Here is a 16,588-nt window from a genome sequence, read left to right as displayed (position 1 = left end):
GCTAGTAGCCTGGATACGATCCGATTTCATCTTCATTTTAGTTTTTAGAAAACCTCATCGCAGAGATCCTGAACTCCTGCTCACCCTTCCTCTCAGATTTTTTTTCCCCGTTTTACCGTGCCATTTCATTATTATTGCTCGCCAATGTTGTTGCAAAAGACAGTCATGCGGTGTGTATTCCTAGAAACCAACAGAGCCACTGTGCCACGATTTCCCTGTCAATCTAAGTGCAAATTACTGCAGTTCACAGGGAAAGTACTAAAAGTTCTCCCTCCATGTATATGTATATATATGTGTGTGTGAATGCTGTATGTGTGTGCTCTTTTTCTCTTCTCTCTTTGGCCTCTTTTTGGAAATTTGGCAGTAGACTTTAATACCAGCGCTTTTACCACAGAGGTTACTGAATTATTAATGTAAGCACACGGCCGCTGAGAGTGTGGGGTTGAGGGTGTGGAAAAAGGAGCGAGATAAAAAGAGGTGGAGTACAGTGGGAGAAGGAGTAAACTGACTGCCCCCTGCTCTGGTTAATCAACATTTATTATTTCAAAGATCCTAGGTTCACTGATCCAAAGATCCTGCTTTAGATATTCTGACCACTGGTTGACCACTGGTTGATCACTGGGCCTAGTGGAAGCTCTGTGTCAACCAGCGATGCAGACATCATGGAAAACCCTCCATCCGAACGTCCTGTATTTTCTACGTTAAATACATCGGAACTGCAGTTTTTGCTGCCGAAATTGGCTTAGCTTTTCATTTCCCACGTATCACCACCACAGCCCTGCCTGTTCACGGCTGCTGGGTAAGATTAATTGTTCTAATGAACTGAGACGACCTGAGGCCGCATGTTTGTTCACTGAACATATTTACTGTTCCACCAAGGCTGTGGCTGCTGAGCGGAGCTGGAGGGATGACCATGAGCCCAGCCAGTAGCCAGCTGTATCCTTCATCCTTCATCCTCAGAATATTACTACTACTACTACTACCTACTGCAGTTTCATAGATCTGCTGGCATTTTTTTTATTTGCACACAAATTCAAATTTTTAGATTTTATGAATACACACACACACACATACACGCAAATGCCTCTGCATACATACATCTAAAAGAGGGACCACTTTTCTTTTGCATGACTTCATATGCATTCACACACAACCGCAGGCGTATAAACGCACACACACACCTACACAACTTTTTACACATCTGTATGTCTTCCTAGCCAATACACACCTACACAACTTTTTACACATCTCAATACAGCTCAATACAGCCACAGGCCAGGGTCAAAGGTCTCCTGACTGATCCTATTTTCAGCTGGGAGGACTTTGGCTGAATAAATCTGTGTTCTTCATGTATGGCAGAGTGGGCATTTTTCTATGTTTTGTGTGTGTGTGAGTGACTTGACTTAAGAATGAGTGAAAGAAATCTGCATGGAAATTGAGTGTGTGCATGAAAGACTGACATCGCCTGATGTAAGATGTACTTTATGTACACGGACCATGATTATAAACGCGTAAACATTAATGTATTCATCTTGCTGTGTTTGTGATGAATATTAAATAAATAATTTTGATAGTAGGTTTATATATATCACCCACAAAGCCGTGATTCCAGTGCATGATTGATGATGCTAAGAGTGCAAGTGTATAAATTATCCAAGTGCATCAACAGGCCACATGTGGGGCCTTGACTGGATCTCCATCACACCTAAGCCAATCGTATTCCAAACATGCGGAACTTCATCTTTTACACACGCACAACCACTTTTCCTCAATCTAGCCCACTATCGCCGCTCCAGATATGAGCCGCCTAATTAAAGATTTAAAGGCTAGAGCGCTAAAGCCATTCTGCGGGGCCATGTAGGTGCTAAGTCCGGACAGAATTACACAGAGATGAGGGTAAACGCAGGTCAAGTCCATGGCACTGTGTGCATGTGTGTGTGTATGGTTTTGCCCCTGCTACATTACAACATCAGTCCAGCCTGAGTTTGAGGCAGAAGCACTGTCAGGGACAGAGATAGAAATACTGGAGCAGGACGATGGACGTATAAGAGCCGAACACAGGAAAAAAGCAAATTAATGACTTAAATTAATTCCCAGAAAACAGGGGAGAACGTGATGATTGAGAGCAGTGAGAACAGTTTAGGGCAGAAAATCATCCAATTGTGATTCCCCCTAGTCGCTGGGTCTTCTGCATTACTTCAAAGTTGCACGTTAGCTGAGAGTGCCAGGATTTGACAGTCAACAAGACACATGGTTTTAATGCACAGATCCCCACGCTGCTGCCTTAAAAACGATGAAATGAAAGAAGGCAAAGAAGCTGCAGATTATGTGGAGCTGGGTTCCAGTTATGAGCTCATCTCATATTCAGCTAGATGCAGTTTTAATGTCAGTATTCCACACGGATGATAGATCTGGGATTCTTTTTACTCATTAAACTACGTTATGTGTTTATATTTTTAACTATGTTTACGTGTAGGATATGCCATTTTTCCCAATGTTGTTTTTCTAACACAGGTAATTTACATTCAAATAACCCTATAGAGAAGAGTCATACGTTATTTCAGTAGCCCAGCTCAGTGCACATATACATTTATATGATTGCATGCGGTACGTAGGGAGTAGCAATGGGTGGTAACCACACGTAAGAATATAGTTGCAAGCAATGCATAGTAAGTGAAGTGCTTGAATTATGGGCTGCACATACAGATGTAGCAGTTGTGAGAGGACAGTGTACAGTATACACTGGATACCCATAATTCTGACGGTTGAGCAGCAGTGCGTTCAGAGTTGCTGTTGTTGTTTCTTTGTATGTTTTAATATAAAACGTATGTAATATAATATAAAGTATAACACAACAAAGCAAACCTGCTGAAAGTCTGTATGTGCTCTTCACCCTACATGTAGTTTTTGTAATATATTGTATATGAATAAATATACATGTTTTAAAAATATATACAAATTTATATAATATATGAAATACATCAAGTATGTGTGTGTGTGTTTTAAATATTAATGTTATTATATATATGTAAATAAATAGAAATATGTCTAATAGTTAAGTGCATTTCTTTTGGAATGCTCTAGGAGGAGCAATAATTTCCCCCATAATACAATAAAAACAATTCATTTAAGCATATCATAATCTCTAATATGACTAACATTAGAGGCAGGTTCATAATAATTCAATCTTATTTTTATAAGTTAATCCTTTCTTTTAACTGCCCATAACTCCGCCATACTTCAGTCTGTCCAATCATCAAGCAGCAATTGCCACAGATATGAGGAAACTTTGGATTGTAAAATTTGCTTTTGCACCCTACTACGAAGGGTGTTTAATCAAAACTCACAGCTACTGTGTGAATCTGCTCCTAATATTAAATTTCTCACCCTTAAAAAGTGAATAAATGGTGTGAGTGATATTGGCCGAGAGCCTGCACATCGTTTGGGAAGAAAAAAAAAACAGCTGAACTCCGGAGTGAACTGTTAGCGCTTTTGCCTTGTCACCATTGGCTCTGTTATGAATGAAATGTTGATATCACTCTATTCAGGGACGGCAAAATACACATTTTGTTTCTCGTTTTTTTAGGGCTGAATGCATTATGAATACATTGGAGTCACAGAATTCAGTCACGGCCATTCTAAACGTACAGATGTAACCTCACGTTTCAGCAAACAACAAAATGCTCACATAAATTTGAATAAGCAGAGGAACTGTAGACAACACAGAATGTTATTTAAATATACAATACAGTGTCAATTCTATATTACTTTTAAAAGTAAGACTGCCACAGTCAGCTGCAGTTAGACCAAGCAGTACTGTTGACATAAGCAAAAAGCTAGTGCTCCAAATAGTCCTCCTGTCCTTGAGAATCTGAACTTCTGGGATGAACTCATCAAATTCAAACCTCAACGAAGGCAGCCTGCTTTTTTGGCACGCTTTGTGCGGAGAAAAAGCTGGTATATTTAAAGATGTATAAATATACAGCGCATGCATCGTTATCTACTTTATTCACATGAAGTCAGGAATGCAGTATGGACACGCACCAGCACTGCATGGCAATGAGAAGGAACTGTAAAGAGGCAGACTTTCCTCACATGTCTGAATCTCTGAAGTGCCTACTTTATCTTCCCTGTTTAACTCTTCTTCCTTCACTGAACTCTCTAGGCACCCGTGAGCTGCCTGGCAGGGGGATTCAGTTCACTCCTGGCAGCTTAAAATTTTAACTAGACTTTTACTTTAAGCCCCATTCTCCTGCTCGCTGTGTGGCAATGTAGATCTTGCGCGCCGATATTCCGACAAATCCATCTAGTAAAATCTAGAAGATAAACACCAGTAATGGATGCCAAGCTGCCAAGCCATACAGTTCAAGTGCGCTGAAGAAAAACAACGGGAGGCCAAACTCTCCCTAAAGAAATATCTTTGTAGAGCGTCTGATGTGCGTGGAGAACAACACAGGGCTCTTATACAAACAGACAGGTTGGTACTACAGATAATATCTCTGTGGTTGAAGCAGGCACACTTCAGAGTCCTATAACTTGGCTGAAAGCCAATATTTCAGCCACCAAAAATCTGAGAAGTAGACCAGGAGCATTTCAAATATGTCATGTGTACTCTTAACTCTAATGTGTAATTTAGTCTAGGGACGACTTGATACAACGTTTTCATGTCTGATGATATTCTCAATATCTCCAGTCGATAGTACATGCTGTACTGTTGTGCTGTAAACAGTACAGCATGTCACATTAAATTGAGCATTTGGTCTTAGGTATCAGATCAGACGGGCTATAGTTAGCAACTAAAATAAATATTGAAAATATAGATGCCAGTCTATTTTCAAATGAAATCCCTAGGACTAAGTATTTAATCATATTGTGCCATACAGATAAATGCATTTAATCAAAGTACCTCAACATATCATGTATATCCAAAGTATGTTCAGTTCATATGAGTAAATATACATTTACACCATCAACATAGGTAGCTCATTTTAGCCTGGTCATGCTTTAGACTTTTATTCCAAAATAGCCATAAACAGGTTATGACCTGATGGACCACATAAAATAATGTGACATGCCGGATCCGGCCCTTGGGCCTTGAATTTGACATACATGTATTATATCGTCAGAGACGGTTTCTCTGTCAGCCGGTTAGCAAACCTCCTCCTAAACCAACAGCATGCTAGCCATTTTGTCACTGGTAACCATACAATCAGCCTCTTGGCTCAGGTGTCTGACCTAACCAAGCAGACATGTACTTACGAGCCCTCAACCCAGTGATTTGTCCAAAGAGCAAGCTCGTAGGAAATAGCTACAGGGAATACTGAGGGAAGAGTGAGGCAGAAAGGTAAAAGATAAATCCATACGCTGCTGTCGAAAGAGCCAGTGCCTTCATTTAACAACTCTACTCATCCTCCAAGATGTCTTCACTAGCACACATTCCCAAGTCCCTCACTATGTAAAAAAAAAAATCATTATCACATTTGTCTTTTTTAAATGCCTGAAATCACTCCAGTTCAATTCCCATCAGGCTTCTCGTGGGCACCTACTAAGAAATATCTTTTTAGAACCCTTAACCTTCCAGCCTAGCACTTTACAAGTCACTACTTCTATTGACAATGCTGCATCAATTTCTGGGAGGGGGGGTGAGCTCTTATCGTGACTGACGCCCAACCTTTCTCCACTGTCAGATCACAGCAATATTTCGGCCTTTCATGGGGATCGATTGGCCAGTTTGGGGCCACAGAAGGGAGGAGCTGGTGAACACACTAAAGGTCAACTGCTGGGCTAAATCATTTTTAGATTCTTAATGAAGGGAATGTGGCAGAAACACCTGCAGGTTTCAATATTGGGTTATGGTGAAAAATGTGATAACCATAAAGGAATGGACGAGCACGAATGAAAGAAAAAAGTGATAAAAACAAATAAAATGATTTACATCGTAAAGAATTGCTATAAAATATCGATCACAGCCATTTTGTTTCTTCTTAGACTAGTGGCCATTGTGTCACCCTCACTAACAGAAGTCAAACTGTAGAAGCAAACCTGTTATCAGGGAGGTTAATACTTTTCCAAAACACACTAATATGCACTTAGTGTATAGTTGTGTGTTATACTGGTACCATTATTGAACAGAGCACTGGATTAAATAACAAAAAAAGATCTGAATCAAACTGATCTGAATTCAGTTGTGCCTGCCAGGTACTGGTGTAAATACATTTATGATCAAACATTTTAAACCTCCATTTCTTCTTGTTATTCAAGTCAATATTGAAAAATAATCTCTACTTCTTGCAGGGTGCTTCCTCCAGCTTGGTGGTCAAGTTTGCGGACACAGACAAGGAGCGCACCATCAGACGTATGCAGCAGATGGTTGGACAGTTTGGCATCTTCAACCCTGCCATCGCCCTTCCCTTCAGCACATACAGCTCTTACGCACATGCGGTGAGTTGGAAATGCATCGTAGCACAACAAAAAACAACGGTTAAGTTAGTCACTAATACAAAGGACAGGTAAGATATTAATTACAAATGGTCCATCATTCATTCATAGGACAACTGTCCTATAATGACAAAGATGACTCTAAGCCAACATGTCTACATGGGCCTCCGACATGGAACTGAAGACACACTGCATTCAAACTAACATGCTGGCCTAATCAGTGAATGTTTTTGGACCTCATACATCACTGGTCAGAAAAAAAAAAGATACAGGAGAAAAGAACAAAAAGGGCGTGTCCAAGTACTGATCTCTGGGGGACGCCACGGGACCAGGTTTGATCACACTATGTTTTTTTGGTAAAGAAAATGTTTAGAGCAGTCAACCAACATGGCTGACTCCCTGCTCCAAATGTATGCGATAATAGTGTTGAATGCTTTTAAAGTTGTCGTTTATGTGCTATAAAATGAATATTATGTTGATTGAATTTCTTAATTTTGGTGCAGATCAGCGTTCCCTGAACCGTTGCCAATGTATGGAGTCTAAAAAAAATACTCCCACAACCTTTAATATATTCTCTATTTTCTCATCTAAGGCACGGCTGCCACACCTTCAGCCTATACATATAGGCAGAGACATTTGCAGTAGTTAACGTTGACTCACTCACCCTATCACCAGCTTCCTCTTTGCTTCTGATCCCGACCCACTCTGCCCTGGTCTCTGAGGGCACAGCACCCTGCACTCAGCAGACACCCAGCTCCTTCATGAGTTCACACAGCCAATGAAGGCCTCCTTGCCATAGGCTCCCTCGCTGTTCCATTGCAGTAATTATCTACCTTACCACTCCATCCCAATGGGGCCATTAGGTGCTTTAGGGGCCATCGTCGACTGAAGAGTATTCCATGAAATACCTAACTGTCCACAAACTTTCTTCTGTCCTGCTGCAGCAGAATGCATGAATGCATTTAAATGCACACTGCACACGCTGCTTAAATGAGGCTGGCAAAAATGAATTTAGGAAAAGGATTCTAACAGGCATTGAGATACCAAGCCAAAGCCAATGACACAGCAGACTGCATAAATAGTATTTATTTATTTACAGAGATGGAGGTAGACAAATCAATTTCCTTGCACTAGTTTAATGGGTGTAAAATATATATTATGTGCAGCTCCTAAATGCCAGGATTAATTGCTGATGTTAACAAGGTCTGGGGGCCTTCTCCTCTCCCCTCCTTTTCATATCAGCCGTGGGACCCAGTGAACAATCTGCAAATTGACTGTTTGTGAGGCCATCCCTGGTGATCTAGTGAAACGCTAACCTCCATCACCATTTGTAGAAAGGCAGTCCAATCTCAGCACATGTGAAAAAATGCAAATGTTAAAGATGTGGAGGGGGGAGGAGTGGGCGGGGGTCTGTGGGGAGCCGTCCTTAGGTGGGTAAGGCTCTTATTCACAGTGTGGGCTCATTCAGACACACATGTGTACATAAAGAAACACACGACACAGATGTTCTTTCGTTTCACCTCCTCCACGTCTGTCTCATGTAAAAGTGCGATATGACAAAGAGCAGGAGGATGCTGGGAACTGCAGATGATGTCAAGGTAGCGAAGATTTGAGATCTAATCTGGAAAATATATATGAAGAGTAAATGAAGGTGGTGAAGTTGAAATTCTTCTTTTCTTACGAGTATGTGTCACAATAACTATTGACTGGAGAGCCGACAGTCGTGACTGGGCTTTAGACAGCAGACCCGTTTGCCCCCCCTACTGGCGCGCATAACCACTGACGCCACGAGCATGCTCTGTATATATTTCAGAATCCAACTTAGACAAACTTATCTCAAGTTTGAATTTAAAAAATAACTTTGTTCATTTACAAACATATACATTTATTAGGGTTGTGATAATGTATTTCTTGTTCGGAGAGCATGATGCATAATAATATGACAAATGGAATCATAATACAGGCATCCTACTGGTGCAGTAATGTAATTACAGTTACATACACTGCTAGCATGCATGTTATCAGCAAATTTGATTCACCTTTTTTTCACCAAGTACAAAAGTAGAACGAATGCTTTCTATATAACGCGCAATAACTGCAGTGACGGAAAAAAATGACTTCATCTCGGCATGCTCACTACACGTGGCCTACACGTTATAAACACTGGCCAGGAGAAGAGACTTGGAGAGAGTTAGTATATAGTGCTAAAACCAGAGCGTACAGTAAATGGTATATTCAAAGAGCTACCTCTTCTCTACAGCGGTGGATAGGATTATAGAGGAGAGCTGACAGCCAGTAAATTGGATTTTAAGAAAAGGAGGCGGCTATGAGCACAAATTGGAGGAGTACAACACTGACAACATGTGCCAAAAATGAGAAATGTGCCATTTTCACGATAGACTCAGACACTGGTGCGCTCTGACAGCTCACATCCTATTTGCAAAAAGGTGATTTTATAAAGCACACGCCACAGGGGAGAGATATATAGAGGGACAGATAGATAGGGCGGGGGAGTTTGAAGTTTGGGGGGAGTAATAATACTGTAGTCATTAAAATCAAGTCGTAAAAATGAGATTAAGCCTATTTTAAAAATTGACAACATCCTTGCCATTTAACTCAGAAACTGCATTTGTGAAATGGAACATTTTCACCAAGGAAGGAGTGGTTAGCATTCTTGACTTAGTGCAGGGCTGTCAAACGTATGGCATGCGGGCCAAAACCAGCACCGTTGGATTTTCAATTTGGCCCGCTTGATGAACTTTGAAAATAAAAAAATAAAAAAAACACAAACACTTCATGTTCAGGAAATATTTTGTAAAATTATATTTAATTAAATATAAAAATATTTGTAATGTACTTTTTGCATGCAGATAAAGGGGAAAATGTTTCTGTTATTTATAGGTAATTATGTTATGATTGTACAAGTTCAGCTTGACATCTAATTAAGTTGTATGTGGCCCCTGAACCAAAATGAGTTTGACACCCCTGGTTCAGAGCAAGAACATCAGCTGGTGCCACAGTCAAAGCAGATGGGATTAGGTTAGTTGGACACTAAGTCTGGGCTACTCAAATACCAATCTTTAAAGTCAACGAAGATGTTTTTCAATCAGTCAAAGGTCCATTTATTATTGTTGGTCAGGCCACAAACCACAATACTGTCTGATCAAAACATTATCATTCAGTCTAGGCTCCAACGGCTCGCACAGTATTGAAGAGCCCACTGCTTCTTTGCTGACCAAATCACAAACACAGAGAAGTAAAGGAAAAAAGTCTGCTTTCATGTGTTTGTGGTCCGCAAATAGGTGGCTCGTGGCCTGGATGCGGACCACTTGAGGTTCTTTCCAGTTCCATTCTACCGTCATTGGGGAAATTCACTGTATGAGTATTTGCAACCCACAGGTAGCCACACGGGACCCCACATTAAGTATGTGATTCCTCTGGGGCTCGAACCCAGAACCTTCTGCGTGTAAGGCAGATGTGTAAGGCAGGCGTAATAACCGCTACACGTTAGAGTCACTGTGGAGCGCTGGCCCTAAATTGACCACAGATATACTGTAAATGTGATACGTCATATGGTGAACAGTCTTATATGTAAAAAGATTAAGTGATAGAAGAAGACCAAAACAGACCTCTATGTGGTCTGGTGAGAAAAAACAGAAGCTAGCAGCTGTGTCAGAGGAGGTAGAGGTGAACGCTCCCCCAACTCCTCCTGCCTCCATAAAAGATGCTGAAGGCTGCACGTGATAGATCAGAGGGCTGTAAACCATTTGGTTCGAACTCAGTTAGAACGGGTAACAAAAACACACTGGAGACTCACACTATGGGAAACACCTCCCCCTGTTGGGGGGGGGGGTTGCGTTTAAACCTATGCTGTTTGCTCAGCTCACATGAGGAATAAGAGATTACTACATGATTTGTCTGCACAGTCAAATCTACACACACAAGTATGTGTGACCTGGTTTAGCTGTCCAATGATAGTGAGGACACACGCGCGTGTGTGTGTGCGTCTTGTCTTACCTACACGCACACAAATAACAAAGAACATCAGATATGAATAAGTGGCTCCCTCCTGCAATGAAGGTAAAAAATGAGGCCCTTGAGCTTCTGTCTTCAGTCGTTCAGCTCACCACGATGACCTACTCTCTCTTACTCCCCAGCTGTCATATTTTATATACTCTCCCTTCCTCTTTTTCCTATCTCTCTTTCTCCCCCCTCTCTCCCTCTCTATCCCTTTACCCCCTACCCATACAACCCCTCCTCCCCGTCCCTCCCTCCCTCCCTGGCGGGTCGGGCTATAAGGGGTCACATGTGACATTGCTGAGAGTCGGCGTGTCACCGAGCAGTGCTACAGAGATAATTGCCATGTGATAAAGAGGTGATTGCCTGCTGGCACCATGGGAGAGTAATGCCATCAGGTTGCAATAAAAAAGCAGATGCCTGACACTAAATGAATGCCACTGGAGTCTGAGCAACTTTCTCCGCTCCCTTTCATCCTCTGTGCCTCTCTTTTGTCCCCCATGTTTTTGCCTGCCTTCCCTTCCTTTTTTTTTTTTTTAAGGAAGAAGAAAAGCTTGTGTTTCGGATGATGAAAACGGAGCTGTGCACATTTTTACCACAAGAGGCTTTTACTTTCTGCTGGGTATTGCAAAAATACCCAGGAGGCAAAAGTGATGGCTTTAGAATAGTATGCTTTGAAATTTTGGAATTGAAAAATAATAAGTATAAAATGAGAGAAGACCTTTCTCCATGTAACTACTTTTTCTTTTTTTATATAAAAGTCTAATTTAATTAACTGTTTTACCGCATTTTAATTTGTAATGACGTTATTATCAATGATTTACCTCGAACGTGAACTGAGAGCCTGGATATATTCTCTGTAGAGATGCTCAGATTGCAATTCTGTAGCTGATTCTGATTTTTTTTTTTTTTTTTGGCGAGAACTGCAGAGACCAATTTTTGCAGGTTCCAATTTCCTTCAATTGACTGTTGACTATACAAAAAGTAAAGTGTTCTTCACGGCAAAATGTGATTCTCATAACAAGTAATTATGAAACATTTCCCACAAACGGCACTCAGTCACAGCTTCTCTCTCCAGTCTCAGACCTATAATATCTGACGGTTGTATCATTTTTGTGGTAACTTAAAGAAATGAGAACAATGTATGATATCTCTGTTTTTGCCCCGTCTTGAAATAAAATATCCAATAATTACAAATTCAATAAGGTCCGAGTTCAAACATTGTTGTTTTCAAGTAATAGCGACAGTAGTTTCCTCTCCAGTTATCCTACACAGTACAAATGTTGGGCTGCAGAAGTGGTCGACCAGATGGTTAGTGCTGGTCATGCCAAAAATGGGCAGATCACCACTGGTGCATCTCTAATTCTAAGTCTCTAGTTCAGTTCCCCACGCCAACCCCCGCTAACTAGCGGTCTCAGTGCTGGCAGAGACGTGCAAACAATGGGTGGTGTGACAGTCACCAGCCCCGTCCAACCCTTCATCCTGAGGTCCAGCCCCATTCACGTCCCCTAATAAGGGAGCAGTCGGAGCGATGCCAAACCAGGGGAGCCCGTATCCTCCAGACCTGTTTGTTTTCATGTCATCGCGTCTGTGTGGTTCTTGTGCGGCTACGTCCCGTTAAAGACTCAATTAATCTTACGTAAAAGGGAATGGATGCTCCCTATTTGTCAGTTTGATAAAATTATGCAAATGGTAAAGAGGCAGTAACAGAGTAATGTGGGTAATAGATGAGATGCCAGTGTTGGGCACAATGCAGCGGGACAGTTGCTTTCAGGTTACCTGTCAGGGGCACTGGGGGAAAATAATTGGCTTTTTCATTGCAGGGTCACCATGCAAATGCAAGCGAGAGTGGCATTTCATTACTTCACTGTCACACAGTATTGTCATTAGCATTAGTGCCAGTGGCAGAAGAGTTTGATTTCTGCGAACATGAGCCAGTCTCAGGCCGTGGCCCTCAGCAGTTCCCCTGACACCCAGCAGCCGTCCAGGTCTGGAGGTCTGATGGCCAGTTGTACGGCAGGAGAAAAGACTATCGATTCTCCAAATAAACCCGTTGTTTCCCAAGATGCAAAAGCCACTGTACAATAATGGATTTTCTAGTGAATAAGGCATTCAGCATGTGGTTTACACAGGGTCAATTTGAGCTGAGTGCAGAAACTCAAACAGTCTCTCCGGCTCGCCGTGCTTCTTGTGTGTAAGTGTGCGAGCAAAGCGAGGAGCAACGGTGCGTGTTCGCATGTCCTGTGCATTTGAATAACACACTGTGGGCTGCGTTTGATGGAAAACGGTTTCATGGCTTGCTTTTCAAAGAGAGAAATGCAGAGTGAATGAAAAGCCATTGATTCTATCTCATTATGGGACTATCCAAAGGGTGAAATATTGAAATTTCTCTGACTGGTTATATACTATTTTATTGATGTGCACTTGAATTTCTTCTGCAAGCTACATTTGTTTTACCATTAAACAACATTTTAATAGCAAAGGTTCTGGGTTAAATGACATGTTTAAGGTTCTCACCAAAGGTCAGACTGAGACATGGCTAGAGCTCTGATCACGTGATGATGTCTCATCTCCAAACATATTTGGTTTGTAGAATGACTTTTGAAAAGTTTTATAAAAGAATTATAAAACAAAGCCAATCCTGACCCTGGATGGATGTGGGCTACAGGCAGCAACTATTACAAAAACATCAGGAGAAACAGAGCAGAATGTGGGACATCTGTAGCCTTTTTACAGCCAAACACAATGGGGACTTTTAACAATTGCAAAAAAAAAAAATTATAATGGCATATGAAGTTCATCCCCTAAGCACATGTCAGTGCCTGGGTTTAAATGAGCCCAACAGACAGCTATTAAATGGTTCTCTTGCTGGAGACAAGCTTCCAGCTGGGAGAATGGACAGATTCTTTAAACACAGGTTGACAAGCTTCTTTTTTTCTTCCTTTTCTTAATCTGTACTCTCCTCTTCATGTGCATTTCATACACTACCCATCCAATGTCCTCAACATTCATCCATGTCTCCCCTCCTCCCGACTTGTCGTCTTTATTACCACCTTCCCTCTGCTTCATCTCCGTCCTCTCACCTGGCTCTCTCCCAAATCCCACCCAAACATCCATCCTTCCTCCATCCATCCCTCTCTGTCCCTCTTCTTTAGCTCATGCAGCAGCAGGCAGCCATCATGGCAGCAAGCCATGGAGGTTACCTCACGCCAAGCGTGGCGTTTCCTGCAACACAGATCCACCAGATGGGGGCGCTCAACATCAACAGCCTCCCGCCCACCGCTATGACCCCGGTGTCGGGTGAGTTTCATCAAACCCTGGGTGAGCACTCGCTTTCATTAACTCTGCTCCTCTGAATGTGTGTCCGTAGTCTGTGAAGTAGCTTTGGTTGGTTGGTTGTACAAGCAACAAAAAGTCTGTCTGTGCTCATCGTATGGTTCACTTATTTACCTGTGTGTGTGAGTGTGTGTATCTACATTAACAAACATTGTTTGACATCGTTATTGATAGGATTAGGAGAAGGCTGCGACACAAGAGTTCCCCTTGACATGGGCACGATTATAATGTTTTATTTACAATAAATCTCACAAAGTCACTAAAATGTATTATTTTGAAAATTTAACAATCCTTCAACAATCAGCGCGGCGCTACTGGTAAAACCACTGACCTAGAGAGCCATCTTTGGCCTTGATTTAAATAATATTAATAATAATAATGTGGTTTTTGGCTGTGTACCTCAGAGTCAGAGGGAGCCAGGGTGTAACTCCACCTACGCCACCAGCCCGGTGCTCCTCAATCACGATCCTAAATAATTATTTTTAAGAAAGCAACAGAATAAAAAAAAAGATAAATAAATTTCAGCATTTGCATATCAAATAAAAAAACAACAGAATAAAAAAAAAGATAAATAAATTTCAGCATTTGCATATAAATGTTGTGTATAAAGTTGAAATAAATTAAGGGACGCAGCATCAAATAAAAAAAAAACATATTTGAACATACATTGCAGATAAGACCCCGTGGTGTTTGACCTTGTGCTTTGAACCACCAGCGCATGATCTGCATGCATTTTGTTTTGTTTTCCATAACAAACACTTCTTATGCAGATCCATTACAGAGGAAGGAGAGAGACTTTGAAATATCTTCCCGCTGCCCGGGTATTTGCTTACTCAGCAGCCCTTCAGTTTCTTTGAGACGGAGGAAACTTTGAGATTCTCCTCTCAACAAAAGCATGAGCCGAAATAAATATTACAGTATCCAAGTCTTTGTTGTGGGCTGCTCACCCACTTTGTCTACACTGCAGTATTGAGTTTTTAGGGTGATGACTTTGGTAACTTTAGACCATTCAGCGAAAGAGAGAGAGAGGGAGAGAGAAACAAAGAAAATGTAACAAGGCCTGTTTAAAGGTTTTTGTCACAGCTATCAAAAGTAATAAAACAGCTGACACTAGCTGCACTGCTATAGAAAGGGGAAAAGAAAGTAAGAAGGATGGGAGGAAGAAAGGAAAGAAAGAAGGAAGAAAAAGGAAAGAAAGAAGGAAAGTAAGAAGGAAGGAATAAAAGGGGGAAGAAGGAAGGAAAAAAGAAAAGAAGGAAGGAAGAGAGGAAAGAAGGAAGAAGGAAAGGAAAGAAAGAAGGAAAATAAGAAGGAAGGAAGGAAGGAATGAAGAAAGAAAGGACAACAAGAAGGAAAGTAAGAAGGAAGAAGAGAGGAAAGAAGGATAAGAAGGAAGGAAGGAAAGAAGGAAGAAAGGAAGGAAAGAAAGAAGGAAAATAAGAAGGAAGGAAAAAAAAGAAAAGATGGAAGGAAGGAAAGGAAGGAAGGAAGGAAACAAATGAATAAACAAAATAATTGTGCAGCTACTGATCCAAACCAGAGTCCTGTTACCCTTTCAATGAATCATGTCTTTAAAGCCAAAAAAGGAAGATAAAATCATGTGTCAGCTGGCACATGTTCTTTACAGTTTATAATTGTAGAATCTGGTCATATATCTACAGAGGAGCGCCATTTGTCACATATCCACAATGACGGTTTCAGCACCGAGTGTGCACTTCTGGGTGGGTGTAATCAATCAGACAGTGATTAAAAGCGGAGCTGTGTCTTGCTGAGATGCTCTTATTTTGACGGGTAAAGCGCCAACGGCAAGGCAGTCCAGATCGTCGGGCTCTGTAGGCATACCTGTATTTTACTGCACAATAGTGCTGATGAAAGACAGTGCAACTGTATGGCAAGGAATGTGTGTACGTCCGGGTTGTCTGTCGGCGAGTTTGTTCGGTACAAGGCAGGCCTTTCCTCCAGCCCTTTTTCACTGTTTGAGCATTGTGTGTGTAGGAGTGTGTGTGGGCGTGAAGAAGGAGGGGTGTCTTAAGAAAAGATGAATACAGTGAATGGAAATATTTTACAGTGATTTCTATATGCGACGTAACACATCATAATGCTCATTTTAAAAATAATTAAACTGATTTTATATCCAAAGGAATAACAGAGTTTTTGTTGATGAAAGGCTTTTTTTCAGTTAAGGGAGAAAGAGATAATAGTGTCTGTGAATTTGAAATGTGTGTGAAATGGGGCAATTTATATACATTTGGCCATGATCATTTTTTATTATCAAATGTAATATATAATTCATCCTTGGTGGAATTTCAAGGACTGTCATAAATAGGAATATTGTATTTGGCTTTTCTTTATTCAATGATTTGACTGTTGCTGCCAGCAGCTGCAGGAAAGATAGTCTGGCTGCAGCTCTGGTGTATACAGCTTCCCACTTGTGGCTTTGATTTATTTAGAGTCCATTGAACGAATACATAACATTACAAGCCAGTCTGTCTGTAGAAGTGGGCCAAGAGACTGACACTACTAAGAGACTGTAGGATGTCTACCACGCTGAGTGGAATAATACACTGTCATTTCGGGAATCTGTTTTTAGAATGTCAGAGCACAGAGTTCCTCTGCTGCCACGGAGATTTGATTCATGCACTAAGAATCTCATTTGACAAATTAGAGCATGAAAAAATCAAACGCAAAATGTTTGACTGCAACAAAATCGTTGTAAAGCAACATAAAAAAAGAGGTTAAGTCCGAATGCGGAGAGTGTAATAGCTGTGTGTCTTAGCACGCAGCATTAGCATGCACC

The 16,588-nt window shown here is 41.2% G+C and overlaps 1 protein-coding gene and 1 long non-coding RNA gene across 9 annotated transcripts in view; one reads left to right on the top strand and one right to left on the bottom strand.

The window, feature by feature from the left end:
* Window positions 1–16,588, top strand: part of celf5a (cugbp, Elav-like family member 5a) — a 156,999-nt gene that overhangs the window by 127,352 nt on the left and 13,059 nt on the right. For 3 of the 7 annotated variants that reach the window (XM_017042445.2, XM_017042452.2, XM_017042442.2), the window contains exons 6-7: window positions 6,295–6,441; window positions 13,611–13,755. In XM_017042445.2, the coding sequence (XP_016897934.1) occupies window positions 6,295–6,441; window positions 13,611–13,755 (292 nt within the window). Of the gene's footprint in view, window positions 1–6,294; window positions 6,442–13,610; window positions 13,777–16,588 lie in introns of all 7 variants that reach the window. The other 4 variants (XM_017042426.2, XM_017042422.2, XM_017042432.2 and 1 more) reach the window with 2 other exon arrangements.
* LOC103399924 (uncharacterized) overlaps window positions 1–16,588 on the bottom strand; it is a 45,620-nt gene that overhangs the window by 24,522 nt on the left and 4,510 nt on the right. The gene's annotated exons all lie outside the window — the stretch shown is intronic.

Source organism: Cynoglossus semilaevis, chromosome 2, assembly GCF_000523025.1.
Source record: "Cynoglossus semilaevis isolate Cse_v1.0 chromosome 2, Cse_v1.0, whole genome shotgun sequence".
In the NCBI taxonomy this organism is placed as follows: Eukaryota; Metazoa; Chordata; class Actinopteri; order Pleuronectiformes; family Cynoglossidae; genus Cynoglossus; species Cynoglossus semilaevis.
The sequence above is the reverse complement of the archived record's forward strand: the minus strand, read 5'-3'. Positions and strand labels throughout refer to the sequence as shown.